Below are 12,297 nucleotides of genomic sequence, written 5' to 3'. Positions count from 1 at the left end.
ATCAAGGTTTTCAAAATCAGATAATGCTAGGGAATACTTTGAAAAAGATATAGCATCTTATTTATTAGAGTATGGAATGATTCATCAAAATAGTTGTTCGTATACTCCACAACAAAATAGTGTAGTGGAAAGAAAGAACATACATATTGTGGAAGTGGCAAGAAGTATTATGGTGAACTATTCAATTCCAATATGTTTTTAGGTTGATGCAATTCTCACAACAACCTTCTTGATTAATTGGATACCTTCTCATGTTCTTAGGTATATAGTATCATATGGCCTCCTTTTTCCTAAGGGGGAGATGTTTCATATTCCTTTAAGGGTTTTTGGGTGTGTATGTTTTCTCCATATTCTTGGTCCTCACCATTCAAAATTGGATCATAAAGTAAAGAAGTGCATTTCCTTGGGTATGCACAAAATCAAAAGGGGTATTGTTGCTATGATCTGGTGTTAAGGACTTGGTGTTTTACTATGGATGTCACTTTCTTTGAGTTTACACCTTTCTTTTTAGGTAGTTCTCCTTAGGGAGAGCATTTTCAAGGAGAGAGTGAGCAATTCAGACCACTTCTTGTTCCAGCCCTTTTACCTACTCCAATTGTTCTAACTTCTTTGCTTGCTCCATTATGTCTTGCCTTTCAGTTTTTTATACGTCAGCGTATACATTCTTGGTCCTCACCATTCAAAATTGGATCATAAAGTAAAGAAGTGCATATTCCTTGGGTATGCACAAAATCAAAAGGGGTATTGTTGCTATGATCTGGTGTTAAGGACTTGGTGTTTTACTATGGATGTCACTTTCTTTGAGTTTACACCTTTCTTTTTAGGTAGTTCTCCTTAGGGAGAGCATTTTCAAGGAGAGAGTGAGCAATCCAGACCACTTCTTGTTCCAGCCCTTTTACCTACTCCAATTGTTCTAACTTCTTTGCTTGCTCCATTATGTCTTGCCTTTCAGTTTTTTATACGTCAACGTATACATTCTTGGTCCTCACCATTCAAAATTGGATCATAAAGTAAAGAAGTGCATATTCCTTGGGTATGCACAAAATCAAAAGGGGTATTGTTGCTATGATCTGGTGTTAAGGACTTGGTGTTTTACTATGGATGTCACTTTCTTTGAGTTTACACCTTTTTTTTAGGTAGTTCTCCTTAGGGAGAGCATTTTCAGGGAGAGAGTGAGCAATCCAGACCACTTCTTGTTCTAGCCCTTTTACCTACTCCAATTGTTCTAACTTCTTTGCTTGCTCCATTATGTCTTGCCTTTCAGTTTTTTATACGTTAGCGTATACATTAACACAAGGGGGTTGGTTCCACACCAAAGAAACCCACACCACTTCCCATTAGCTAATCTAAGATTCTAGGTTCGATACAGGCTCATATATGTCCCTTGCTCTCACTAATGTTTTTGTTCTTGTTGATGCTACACCTATGCCTAACACTATTGTAGATGACCTAGACCTTCCTATTGCACTTCGGAAGGGGAAGAGAAAGTGCAAACCCATTGTGTTTCACATCATCTTTCCTATAGTGGCTTATCTCCTTCCTCTTGTGTCTTCCTTTCTTCTCTTGATTCTATGTTGTATACTCAGGAATGTTAGTGAGGCTCTCTCCAAACCTGAGTGGAGAGCAGCTATGCAGGAGGAAATGGAAGCCTTGACAAAAAAATTAGATATGAGAAATTGTTGATCTACTTGTTGATAAGGAGACATTTGGATGTGGGTGGGTGTATACTATGAAGTATAAGGTTGATGGCAGCATAGAAAGGTACAAGGCAAGGCTGGTTGTAAAGGGGTATACTTAGACTTATGGGATAGATTACCTGGAGACTTTTGCACTGGTGGCCGAAATGAGTTCATTTCAGATTCTCTTTTCTTTAGGAGCCACCTATTCTTGGCCCCTTTTTCAATTTGATGTGAAGAATGCTTTCCTCAATGGAGATTTGTAGGAAGAGGTGTACATGAACCTTCCATCTGCATTCCATGATGATATAGGCAAAGGAAAGGTATGCAAATTAAAGAAGTCCTTATAAAGATTAAAACAATTACCCACATGTTGGTTTGGTCGTTTTAGGGGAGCATTGACTCGCTTTGGATACACTCAAACCCAATTAGATCATACCTTGTTTGTGAAGAGAAAGGGATCACTGGTGTCAATGCTAATAGTATATGTTGATGACATTGTAGTCACAGGGAATGACATGAATGATATTTGATGCCTTGAAGAAGAACCTACACTAGGAGTTTGAGATTAAGGACCTTAGGGAAATAGAGTATTTTCTGGTATTGAAGTGGCAAGGTCTAAACATGGGATATTCATTTCCCAAAGAAAGTATGTGTTGGATCTTCTACTTGAGATTGGAAAATGTTGAGGTTTTAGACAAATTGTGTAGTCTATAGTGGTAGTTTTTATTATTTATTGTTTAGATAGGAAGTGGGGACCACAACACTCTTGCTGGGTCCTTTTTGAGTAGTTATTTTAATTGTTTTATACTGTTTTATGTGTTAGCCACCCTTAGGGTGGGCATATTGGTCTTTGTACTCTTTATTATTTTAGACTATAAATAATAGTGAAGAGGGTGGCCAACATTATTGCTCTCTTTTCTCTCTCAAATCTCTTCTCTTCCTTTTCTCCTTTCTTCTCTTCTTCAAGAAATATTCTTTTCTTTTACAGATTTTTTATTTCAGCACATTTCTACTGAAAACTTGGAGTCAAACTAGCTGATACATCTATTGACCATAACCACACGATTAATGCTTCAGATGGTTAGTAAAGGATGTTGGGAGGTATCAACGATTAGTGGACTGACTGTTATATCTGTACATGACACGTTCAGGTATCTCCTATACGGTCAATGTTGTGATCCAATACATGCATGCTCCATGGGCTCAACACTAAGCAACCATTGATAGGATACTTGCCTATTTGAAATGGCATCCAAATAGAGGGATATTGTTTGTTGATCATGGACACATGAAGTTGGGGCTTATACAGATATAGATTGGGTGTGGTGCCTAGATGACATGAGATTTACATCAGGAGTTCGTGCTCTTGTTGGGGGTAATTTGGTTTCATGGAAGAGTAAGAAATAACCAGTTGTAGCCAAGTCGAATGTAGAAGCAGTGTATAGAGCTATGGCACATGGTGTTTCGCAGCTTCTCTGTGTTTGGTCCTTTATTGGGAGAGCTTGGAATTGATGCAAAGGAACCAATGGTGCTGTACTGTGATAATCAAGCATTAATTAACATTGCTCACAGCCCAATTCAGCATGATCTGACAATGCATGTAGAGGTAGATGGGCATTTTATAAGAGAAAGGGTGAAATATGGGGAAGTATGTCTGCATATGTTTCATTTGACTTACGACTTGCGATTTACTCACCAAGGGGGTTGCAAAGAACAAACTCGAACATGATATACGCAAGTTGGGAATGTGTGACATCTACTCCCAACTTGAGAGGGAGTGTTGAGGTTTTAGTAGTTTGTGTTTTATTTTTTAAATTAGTATTATTGGGCCCAAGGCCCATTAGTTGAATGTTTCCTTTAGTGCAGTTTTATCTTATTCACAGCAGCTGCCCTATTAAGGGCATATTGGATATTGTATCTCTTTTAATTAGTTAATATAAAAGCTAATGAGTGGAGCGGCCAGACTGATTATTGGCTTCTCCTGTCTCTTCTTCTCATTCTTCTCTTCTCTTTTCTCCAAGAACCTTTCTTCTTCTTCTTTCTCCTCTAATTCTGTTACAAATCTTTTTATTTTTCCAAGTTTTCTACTTTTCCTATTGGGCCCATGGGTCATGTTCCTTAGTTATTTTATTTCTTCCACCCTATTAAGGGGCATTGTGTAATTTTATCTTTTATTACATAGTTGATATGAAAGATAGTGGGACTCCCTTTAGCCTCATGGCTTAGAGTAATTTCTTTCCAGTCTCTTCTTCTTTCTTTCTCCTATCTTGCCACAACTCTCTCTTCTTTCATTATTTATTTTTATAGATAACCTGGAATCATTTCATTAATATAAACAATAATGTACAGTGAGGATTAAAAGGGGTAAAGATACCCCCAAAAGTACAGATATTACACTTGAGCCCAATATAGTTGTTTCCTTGCCCATCCCTTGCCTAGCTAATGAATCAGCTAGTCCATTGGCCTTCATTGAGACCCATTGGTAAATTACTGTCAATCCCCTTAGAAGCCATTTGATTTTCTTAACCCCATATTGGTAGATCCAAGCTGCCTTCTTAACTCAATTTCAGTAGATCCTGTAACCAGCTAACCACCACATTAGAGTCCCCATCAACAACCAGCTTTTCCAGGTTTAACTCTTTTGCTATTTGAGCCCCATATAGGACAGCTATTAGTTCAGCTCTAATGGAATCCCCAACACCAATAGGGCCCGAGACTAAAGCTACTCATATATTCACTTCTTTATCTCTGAAAATCCCCCAATGCCTAAAGAGCTTGGATTACCGAGGCTGCTCCCATCAAAATTAAGCTTGATAGAGTTTTCCAAGGGTGGAGCCCAAGGTTTGAAGATTTTGTCTTCCCTTGTAGATGATGAAGCCACTTCCCTCCAATTTCTTTTTATATCATCAATTGTGTAGGGTGAGAAAAGGTCCAATGATTTAATTCAGTGTATCACCCTTAATTCTATGCAATCCTTAAAACACCTCCACATTGTTCCCTCTTTTCCTTGGCCATTTGAAAGTTGCCCTATGCAATCTTTAATTGAAGGAGCTAGCCCAATCAACATTAGTATAAAGTTAAAATGTCCATGATTGGAGTACAACACTCCCTTCTCAAGACAACCTTTTTGGTAGCACATAATTCTCTCTACAGCTTGCATATGAGATGTTCTTGGATTGTGCATAAATTTGCTTATAAAACTAACTACATGTGAAAAAATGCTTGGCCTCATTAAACCAATGTTTAAAATGTCAATGTCAGTCATCCAAATATAGGAAACATGTCGGAAATGTCCGATAATATTGTATGGAAATATTGTAAAAGTTATAGACATGGTGTAAACATTGTGAAATATGCAAAAATATAGAATGGCATTATAAAATCATAAAAGAATCATAGGTACACGTTTTTAAATTATTATCTTGTTTCAAATCATTAAACAAAGCTAAGAAGCTAAGGTTATAGACAATATATTCTTTTAATAAATAACTTCAAATTTTATTAAGACTTAAGATAATAAACATTATAAGCACATCTCTTAGAGAGGCACAAGATGCTACCTCTCTATATTATATCAGAAAACATTACAAATGAGCCCAAAATAAATGGGTCCTATTCACCCCTTGCTTGGCTAAAGCATCCGCTATCCCATTAATCCATTTGAATTTTTTCACCTCACTCCTGTAGTACCATATTATAGACTCTGGATCCTTTAGCCAACCCACCACCTATTCTGAGTCCCCTTCAATCACCACATTGGCTATGTTCAATTCATTAGCAATTTGTACTCCTTGTAATGCTGCAAGAAGTTCTGCTTTGAGAGAATCCCCCAACCCCATAGGGCTAGAAAACAAAGCTATAAGTTTACCTTCTAGATCTCGCAAGACCCACTCCTACTACTCCCATCAAACTTTAACTTCACAAAGCCTTCAGGTGGAGGTAGCCACGCAACACTTGCTCTTTTCTTTATAGAAGAACTTCTTGCAACTACTTCCTAGTTCCTCCAAATATCATCAAACGAGAACTAAGAAACAGTTCTAGAGACTTGATCCAATGGATCACCCTAACCAACACTATGTCTTCCTTGCTTCTTTCCTTCTTTGAGAATATTCCCATATTCCTCTCTTCCTAGATGATCCAAACCAAGGTTGCTCTAACACGCCTCCACATTATTCTTCCCCTCTTTTTTGGCCAAGTAAACATAGAAGGATCAAATAGCATATTAACCTCCATTGGTAAAGTCCACCTACACCCAAACAGGGAAAAAACCAATTCTAGACAAAATAATACATTATGAAGTTGTCCTTCAAACCTTAAGAGTCCAAACTACATGATAGGATGGGTTCAAGCAAAATTTAAACTCATAGAAAATGCAAACGATTCTAATAAATTAACCAAATAATGTATTACACAAACAAAACTAATATTTATCTTCATGTTTGAAAAGAATACTGAGCTAGCTCAAAGCAGTAATTATGTCTATTAAGTGGGCAATGACATTGTTACTCCATATATCTACAATATTGTTACGAACTTATGTTATAATACTATATCTTGCACTCAACATAGTGTCAATTGTGTTTATGGGGGAATATGCCAATTCTAGTAAAATTTTGTGTTGGTACCCACGGAAATGGAAATATGTAGTGGAAATATTAGGAAATTTATGGACATTTTTAACCATTCATTAAACAAAGACAAACTGATTAGGAAGGATATCACCATCATCAACCCCCAGCTTTGATTAGGGTGTGTAGGAGTCTCAGTAGGATTGGCCCCTAACTTCCTCTATGAGATAAATTACCTTTCTTTGATCTTGCTACCTCAATTCAAAGAAAACATTTGGTGTCCCAAAGGCCTTTTGATTTCAAATTTTGATGCAAGGAAATCCTTTAACTTACTAATTCCTATAGGATCATCACCACTAACAACAATGTCATCAACATAGATTATCAACAAAGTCACCAAACCACCTTCTTTCTTTACATAGAGAGTATGATCAACCTGAACTGCTCGAAGCTAATCTTTTGAATGGCTCCCAAAACATTGGCATTTATATGGAGAGTACATAATTACAATACTGCCCTTAGTTGAGTACCTCTTAATCAACTCAATTGCAATGAATAAACTGACCCTTAGGCAGACCTGACCAACATAACAAGGCCCATCAGCAAAATTTCATGCCCTTGGGTCCATCCCCTGTGGACAGGAAAACATGGGAGAGTATCTCTAATTTCATTCAGGTAATGAGCTAGATCCCCTAATTCCTGCCTGCATCCACTTTACCTAAATTACATTAGATGAACCCCTCCAAGTAGCAAGTGACAAAGACCAAACTCTATTGGCAATGCAAGGTTAGTAGAAGTGCAAGCACCTCTTTCAGCAGTGTTAGCATCTCCTATTTTGGCTATTAAGGGCTCACATAGTTCTCCTGTCAGAATTAATTGGGATGCCACCCCCACCATGCCTGGGGAGATGGCATCCCAGCTATTGTGGAGGCTTCAATGAAACTGGATTAACTCAAATGCCTATAATTATGGTGTCTCCACCTTATTCCTAATCATGGAATCATAAAAAGATCTTTGATAAACCTGAAACATTTTGAATGTATTGATCAAAATCTGAATTCAATGTATGACAGCTGTTGTTGTAAATAATAAAGGGACAAAATAATCAATTGAAAAAGGGAAAAGATAAGTAGAATGTAAATAGTGAAGGAGGAAATTCCATGAAGGAATTGGAGCATTTAGGGATTTTAATGTATGGGTAGTAGATACATCTTTACATATCTGTACTGTGATCTACTTGTCTAACTTTAATTTTCATTATTTCTTCAGGCTGTTTTTAGTTCGTGGGAAGTTGTATGAGCTACTTATTAATTGTATTCCTCCAGTGATCATTTTGAAGGTAAGTATTCCTGTTTCAATATTTCCTGTATATTTCACAATGTTTACTTGAAATGCCTTCTTTGATTTGTAGAGGTTGCTTTCTGAATTGTTGAAGAAGTTGGATGCTGAACTTAAGCATGAGGTGTGCCATTGGGCAGCCTATTATGTAAGTTCCTTGTCATTTCCCATTTTCAGGTGTCTCTTCATATTGTATTGCTCTCTTTGTTGTATTATACTAACATAGGATGTCTTAAAATAGAATTAACTACTTTGAGTAATTCTATACTAGTACATCCATTTATTTGTCATCTATCCTTTATTTTGCACATTGTGCATCAGACCTATCAACTCTGTCAAGTGGATCTGATATTCTGACCTTTGATTTCTTTTTTTTTTCATTTTTCTTCTTTCTTTCTTAAAGATCTAAGGGAGTACCAAATGCACAGGTGCAAAGAGAAAGGAAACAAGAATACAAAGGAGATGCAAAAGAAAAGGAACAGGAATGAGAGGAGAAAATTGAGAAGTGAACTACCAACTACAGCCTCACATATCACCCACATACCAAATGGGTAAATATATAATGCCAGAAAGACATGATACCAGAAAGGCATTGACCAATCACAACCCCCCATGAATCTTGATGAAAATCCACCTGATTGGTTAGTACTTTTATGATGCCAGTTGATTGGTTGTAAGTTTTTCCAGTATCAAGTCTTTCTGGCATCATAGTTGAACCCATACCAAATTCATAATTCTCATGGTCAAATCAACCCTACAAGGCTCCCTTCATGTACTCTAGAATGAATAAAACAGAAACATACATCATTAATCAAATGGCCCACCTATTAAGAGAATGACACCTTCAACCCCTGCTTGCAGAAACAGATTCACCTAAGCTACTCTTCCTCTCTTTCCCTGCCTTTGCCTTCTACTTCCTTTTGAACCCTTCTCTTGACCTCCTTTTATGTTTGCAGTATTACATACATTTCCTAATATGAACTTTGATGTATTTCAATCATCCAACAAACCTATTCTGGACCATCTTTAAATGTAAATAGAGAATGCTATATATCTAAATACTGGATCGTGAGCCTCCTATTTGCAGAAAAAAATGTTGTGTAGGTTTGATTTGCAAATATGCTGACTAATTTCTTAGCTTTTCATTAGTATCTCCACAAAACCAGTCATATAATGTTATCTCTGACTCTGACTAAGGAATTTGGAATATCTCTAACTATACAACTGTCTGTTGTATCCAGGAACACAGAATGCGACTGGGTCAGAAGGCAATATTTCACATTGAAGGTACCGTTAAGCACCTTTATGTCAATTAGTTCAAATGTGCTATTTTATTTTGGTTACACAACAATAACCATTTTTTAATTGAAGAAAACTATGTACTGTTATGTTTGGGAAGTTTGCTCTGGTCATCTATAGACATAATGTACTTGTTGCTCTGAACTGTTCGCTGTTGTGAAGATACATGAAAACTTCCATACCATATGCAGCCATCTATTTTTCCCAAACTGAATTATGAAAAGAACTTTTAGAATGCAACTTGAGCTAGCTTGTACTAAATCCTTTTGTACAACCTGAAAGTCAGGGTTGGGCTTGGATTGGGAAATGTATCTGAAAAAAATATGGAGTAATAAATTTAACAGAAAATCATAAATAAAAGCTTTGCAGATAGGAATGTTTTCTTTTTGGTCAGCAAGTCAGATTTATTAACCTTCTGACTATGGTATCTAGATGCTTGTGCACACGTAGTGGATATGATAGCCTCAAAGAAACTATGAAGCTGAAGTGTTTTTATAACATTTTGCAATCACAACCTCTAGCATCCTCCAAGTAGCTATTTGAAAATTTCTGGTGGGAACTTGCATCATTTTGGATAAATTTCAATGCTAGAAGATTAGCAGTTCTTTTATTGGTTTCATTGATCACATGAATGGATGTATATTGAAGGATTAGTTATCAATATCTTTGTTGCACAAACTTCAAGGAATTGAAAGAAATCCCTGAATATAATGGAAAAATTATTCATACACCTCCCCATTTGTATCCCTCTCAATTCCATCTGTAAAAACTAAAAACATTTTGATCTCCAATAAACCTATTCTTGTTCAGTTTATCTGGTTATTAAATATGGCAGGCATGGATGCTACATTCTTCAGATAATGAAGATTACTCAAGTTTGTCTTTCTTTATTATTTATTTTATCAGTAGCAAAGAACGGTTTTTTATCAAATAAAGAAAAGAGAAAGAGGTGGTATAAAGTATAGCCCAAATAATAGTCCTATCCCGGGTCTTGGAAGAAGGCAACCCAAAAATAAAGTATTGATTGTTAGTCTTGGTCTGAGTCTGATATGGTAAAACAAGAGAAAGCTCATTTTGTTCTGGCCTGATGTAGTGCACCGTTGTTAGGCCTGAAGGTTAAGTGGCTTGGCTTGACACGTTCCAACAGTCTTAAGGCTTTGGGCATATTGGTCACGTAACAAATGGTATCAGAGCTTACCACCATGTCTCAAGTTTAAATCACAGAGAGGGCTACCTATAGCAGAGTGAAAGCTGTCACGGAAAGGGTTATCTAAACCAGAGTGAAAGCTGCTAAAGGGAAAGAGCTACCTGCTATGAAGAGTGAAGCCACCAAGACATTGGTTGTGGAAGTATGGTTACAACCCTAAAGGTTAAACGGCTTGGCATGACAAGCATGACGCTTAAGGCTTTTGGTGTGGTCAAGTACATAATAACAGTGTTACTTCAAGCTTTTACTAAATGGTTTATGGTAACCCAATGGCAGTGCTCACCTGTTTGGCACCAGAATCATATGCTCCCATGAACTTATGTACTTCAAGTAACAGACTAACAGGTGTTCCCATAACATGTTAGCTGCGTGACAAGATTTCAGTGACAGTGGTGTCAAAATATTATAGGGAAGGTGGAAAAATTAGGAATCCATCTATCTTCTTTATCATCATTTTCATTATTATAATTGCATCTCTAGTCTGAGATTTTAGAGATTGTACTCTTCCAGAAATAAATCCTATTATTAGTGCATGAATTGGCGAGCAAATTCTTGAAATGTCTTCTTTCACCATCTTGGCTGCTTGTTGACTGTATTTGTTCATTCTGTGCAGCATTTGTTGCAAAATTCATGAGCATCTATAAAGCATTCCTCATTGCAACATTCGGATGAAGGCCAATTGGACCAATCACTGAGCTTATATGTTGAGAGGAGTTTTTTTTCTCAAGTATTCCAGCATCTATATTAATCTCATGGTCATGGGTTAGGTCTATGTCCTGGTACAAAGCAGCAGCTAAGAGTCAATCTTTGCATTTGGAGATTTTTGGAGGTTGAAATGTACGCCATGTTCCACCTGTTATATATGCATTATAATATTTGATAAATGGATATTTGGTGATTCTTTCCTCTTCCATCCCCTCCCTCTCAATAGATCTCTTATGTCCAACTTTTGAAGTACTGATACATGTTGGACGATATTGATTTTGAAGAAGTGGGCATGTGGCATGGTTGGAGTGCAATGTTATTTGCACTAGTACAAATGCATGGGAATGCAAATGAAAAGAATGCAATCTGTTTTAATTTTGTTTTGGGTTTCACTTTATTCTGCTTCAGGTCTTATCTTACTTCATTTCTACTGCAATCATACAAAATAAGGTGAAGTTTAAAACAAAAAATATATCAAAATTTGCACCCAAGTCATTTACACTACCATAGTTTGCATCTTGCATTGCAACCAAATGCAGCCTAGTGTTGGTTGATGCTCGAGTATTGTTTTGTGTATATAGATAAATACATTTGTCTTTATTATTATTATTATTTGATAGGAAAAAAGCTAATAGATTAAACAGAAAGTAGAAAATTACAACTATTTAAGTCCAAAAAAGATGGAGCCAACCATATCCTCTCTTCCTAAATATTGTCTTAGAAGCTTAAACATTGTGTCAACTTATTAAAGGATCTATTAACATAACAAAAAACAATAGTCTAACTTAACAAAAATTTACTCTACATCATCCAACACGAAACTATAAGCCAAGGAAGTTAAGGAACAAATTAAGAATCTTCATTTTAAGTTGAAATAACCACTAGAGTTGGGCTTCACTACTATAGAATGCTATCATTTATCCACAACCAATTAAAAAGCATGCTTAATAGTAGCTAACAAAAAATGAGCATTAACATTATTAAAAGTAAAAAGACCAAATGAAGTAAAGGAATCATTAATAACTTTTTTTATCACAAAAAATAACTATAGAATCAGATGCCAGTATACTGGGAGAATAAGAAACATGATGATTTCCAAAGGAAGAGAAGAAACAATTTATTGCAGGGTCAGTACTAAAGGCACATTCAAACATGAAAATCCACAGGTTCCTTCCTCTCTAAAGATAACAATATTCCTTAAAAGCCAAATATGGTAACTAATAACAACCAACCAAGTAAGAAACATCTCTCTTTCCTCCATAGAATATAAAGAGGACATAAAAAATAAAATAATATCTATACTTAAGCCAGAACTCATAGACACACATTTTTTATCTATCATGAACCCTCTAGTAGACATAACCAAGGACAGGACAGAACCAAAATCTCTAACAACTCTCCAAAGAAATAATTTAAATCTGAGTAGCACTTTTAACTTCCACACATTCTGAATCAGACTTATAACTTTAGAAGATAAATAATTGGCATGATTGGCCCAAAT

At 36.2% G+C, this 12,297-nt stretch overlaps 1 protein-coding gene across 2 annotated transcripts in view; it reads left to right on the top strand.

The window, feature by feature from the left end:
* The window catches only part of EMB2775 (ATPase family associated with various cellular activities (AAA)), a 28,015-nt gene extending 16,841 nt beyond the window's left edge, over nt 1-11,174 (top strand). The window contains exons 8-11 of one of the 2 annotated variants that reach the window (XM_010268415.2): nt 7,517-7,586; nt 7,659-7,733; nt 8,827-8,872; nt 10,705-11,174. In XM_010268415.2, the coding sequence (XP_010266717.1) occupies nt 7,517-7,586; nt 7,659-7,733; nt 8,827-8,872; nt 10,705-10,763 (250 nt within the window). In that variant the 3' untranslated portion in view covers nt 10,764-11,174. Of the gene's footprint in view, nt 1-7,516; nt 7,587-7,658; nt 7,734-7,988; nt 8,103-8,826; nt 8,873-10,704 lie in introns of those variants that run through there. The other variant, XM_019198909.2, reaches the window with a different exon arrangement.
* Nucleotides 11,175-12,297: the final 1,123 nt, after the last annotated feature.

Source organism: Nelumbo nucifera, chromosome 2 (assembly GCF_055504915.1).
Source record: "Nelumbo nucifera cultivar China Antique chromosome 2, China Antique-T2T, whole genome shotgun sequence".
Taxonomy (NCBI): domain Eukaryota; kingdom Viridiplantae; phylum Streptophyta; class Magnoliopsida; order Proteales; family Nelumbonaceae; genus Nelumbo; species Nelumbo nucifera.
Note: the sequence above shows the minus strand (reverse complement) of the source record. Positions and strands in the feature narration are given on the sequence as shown.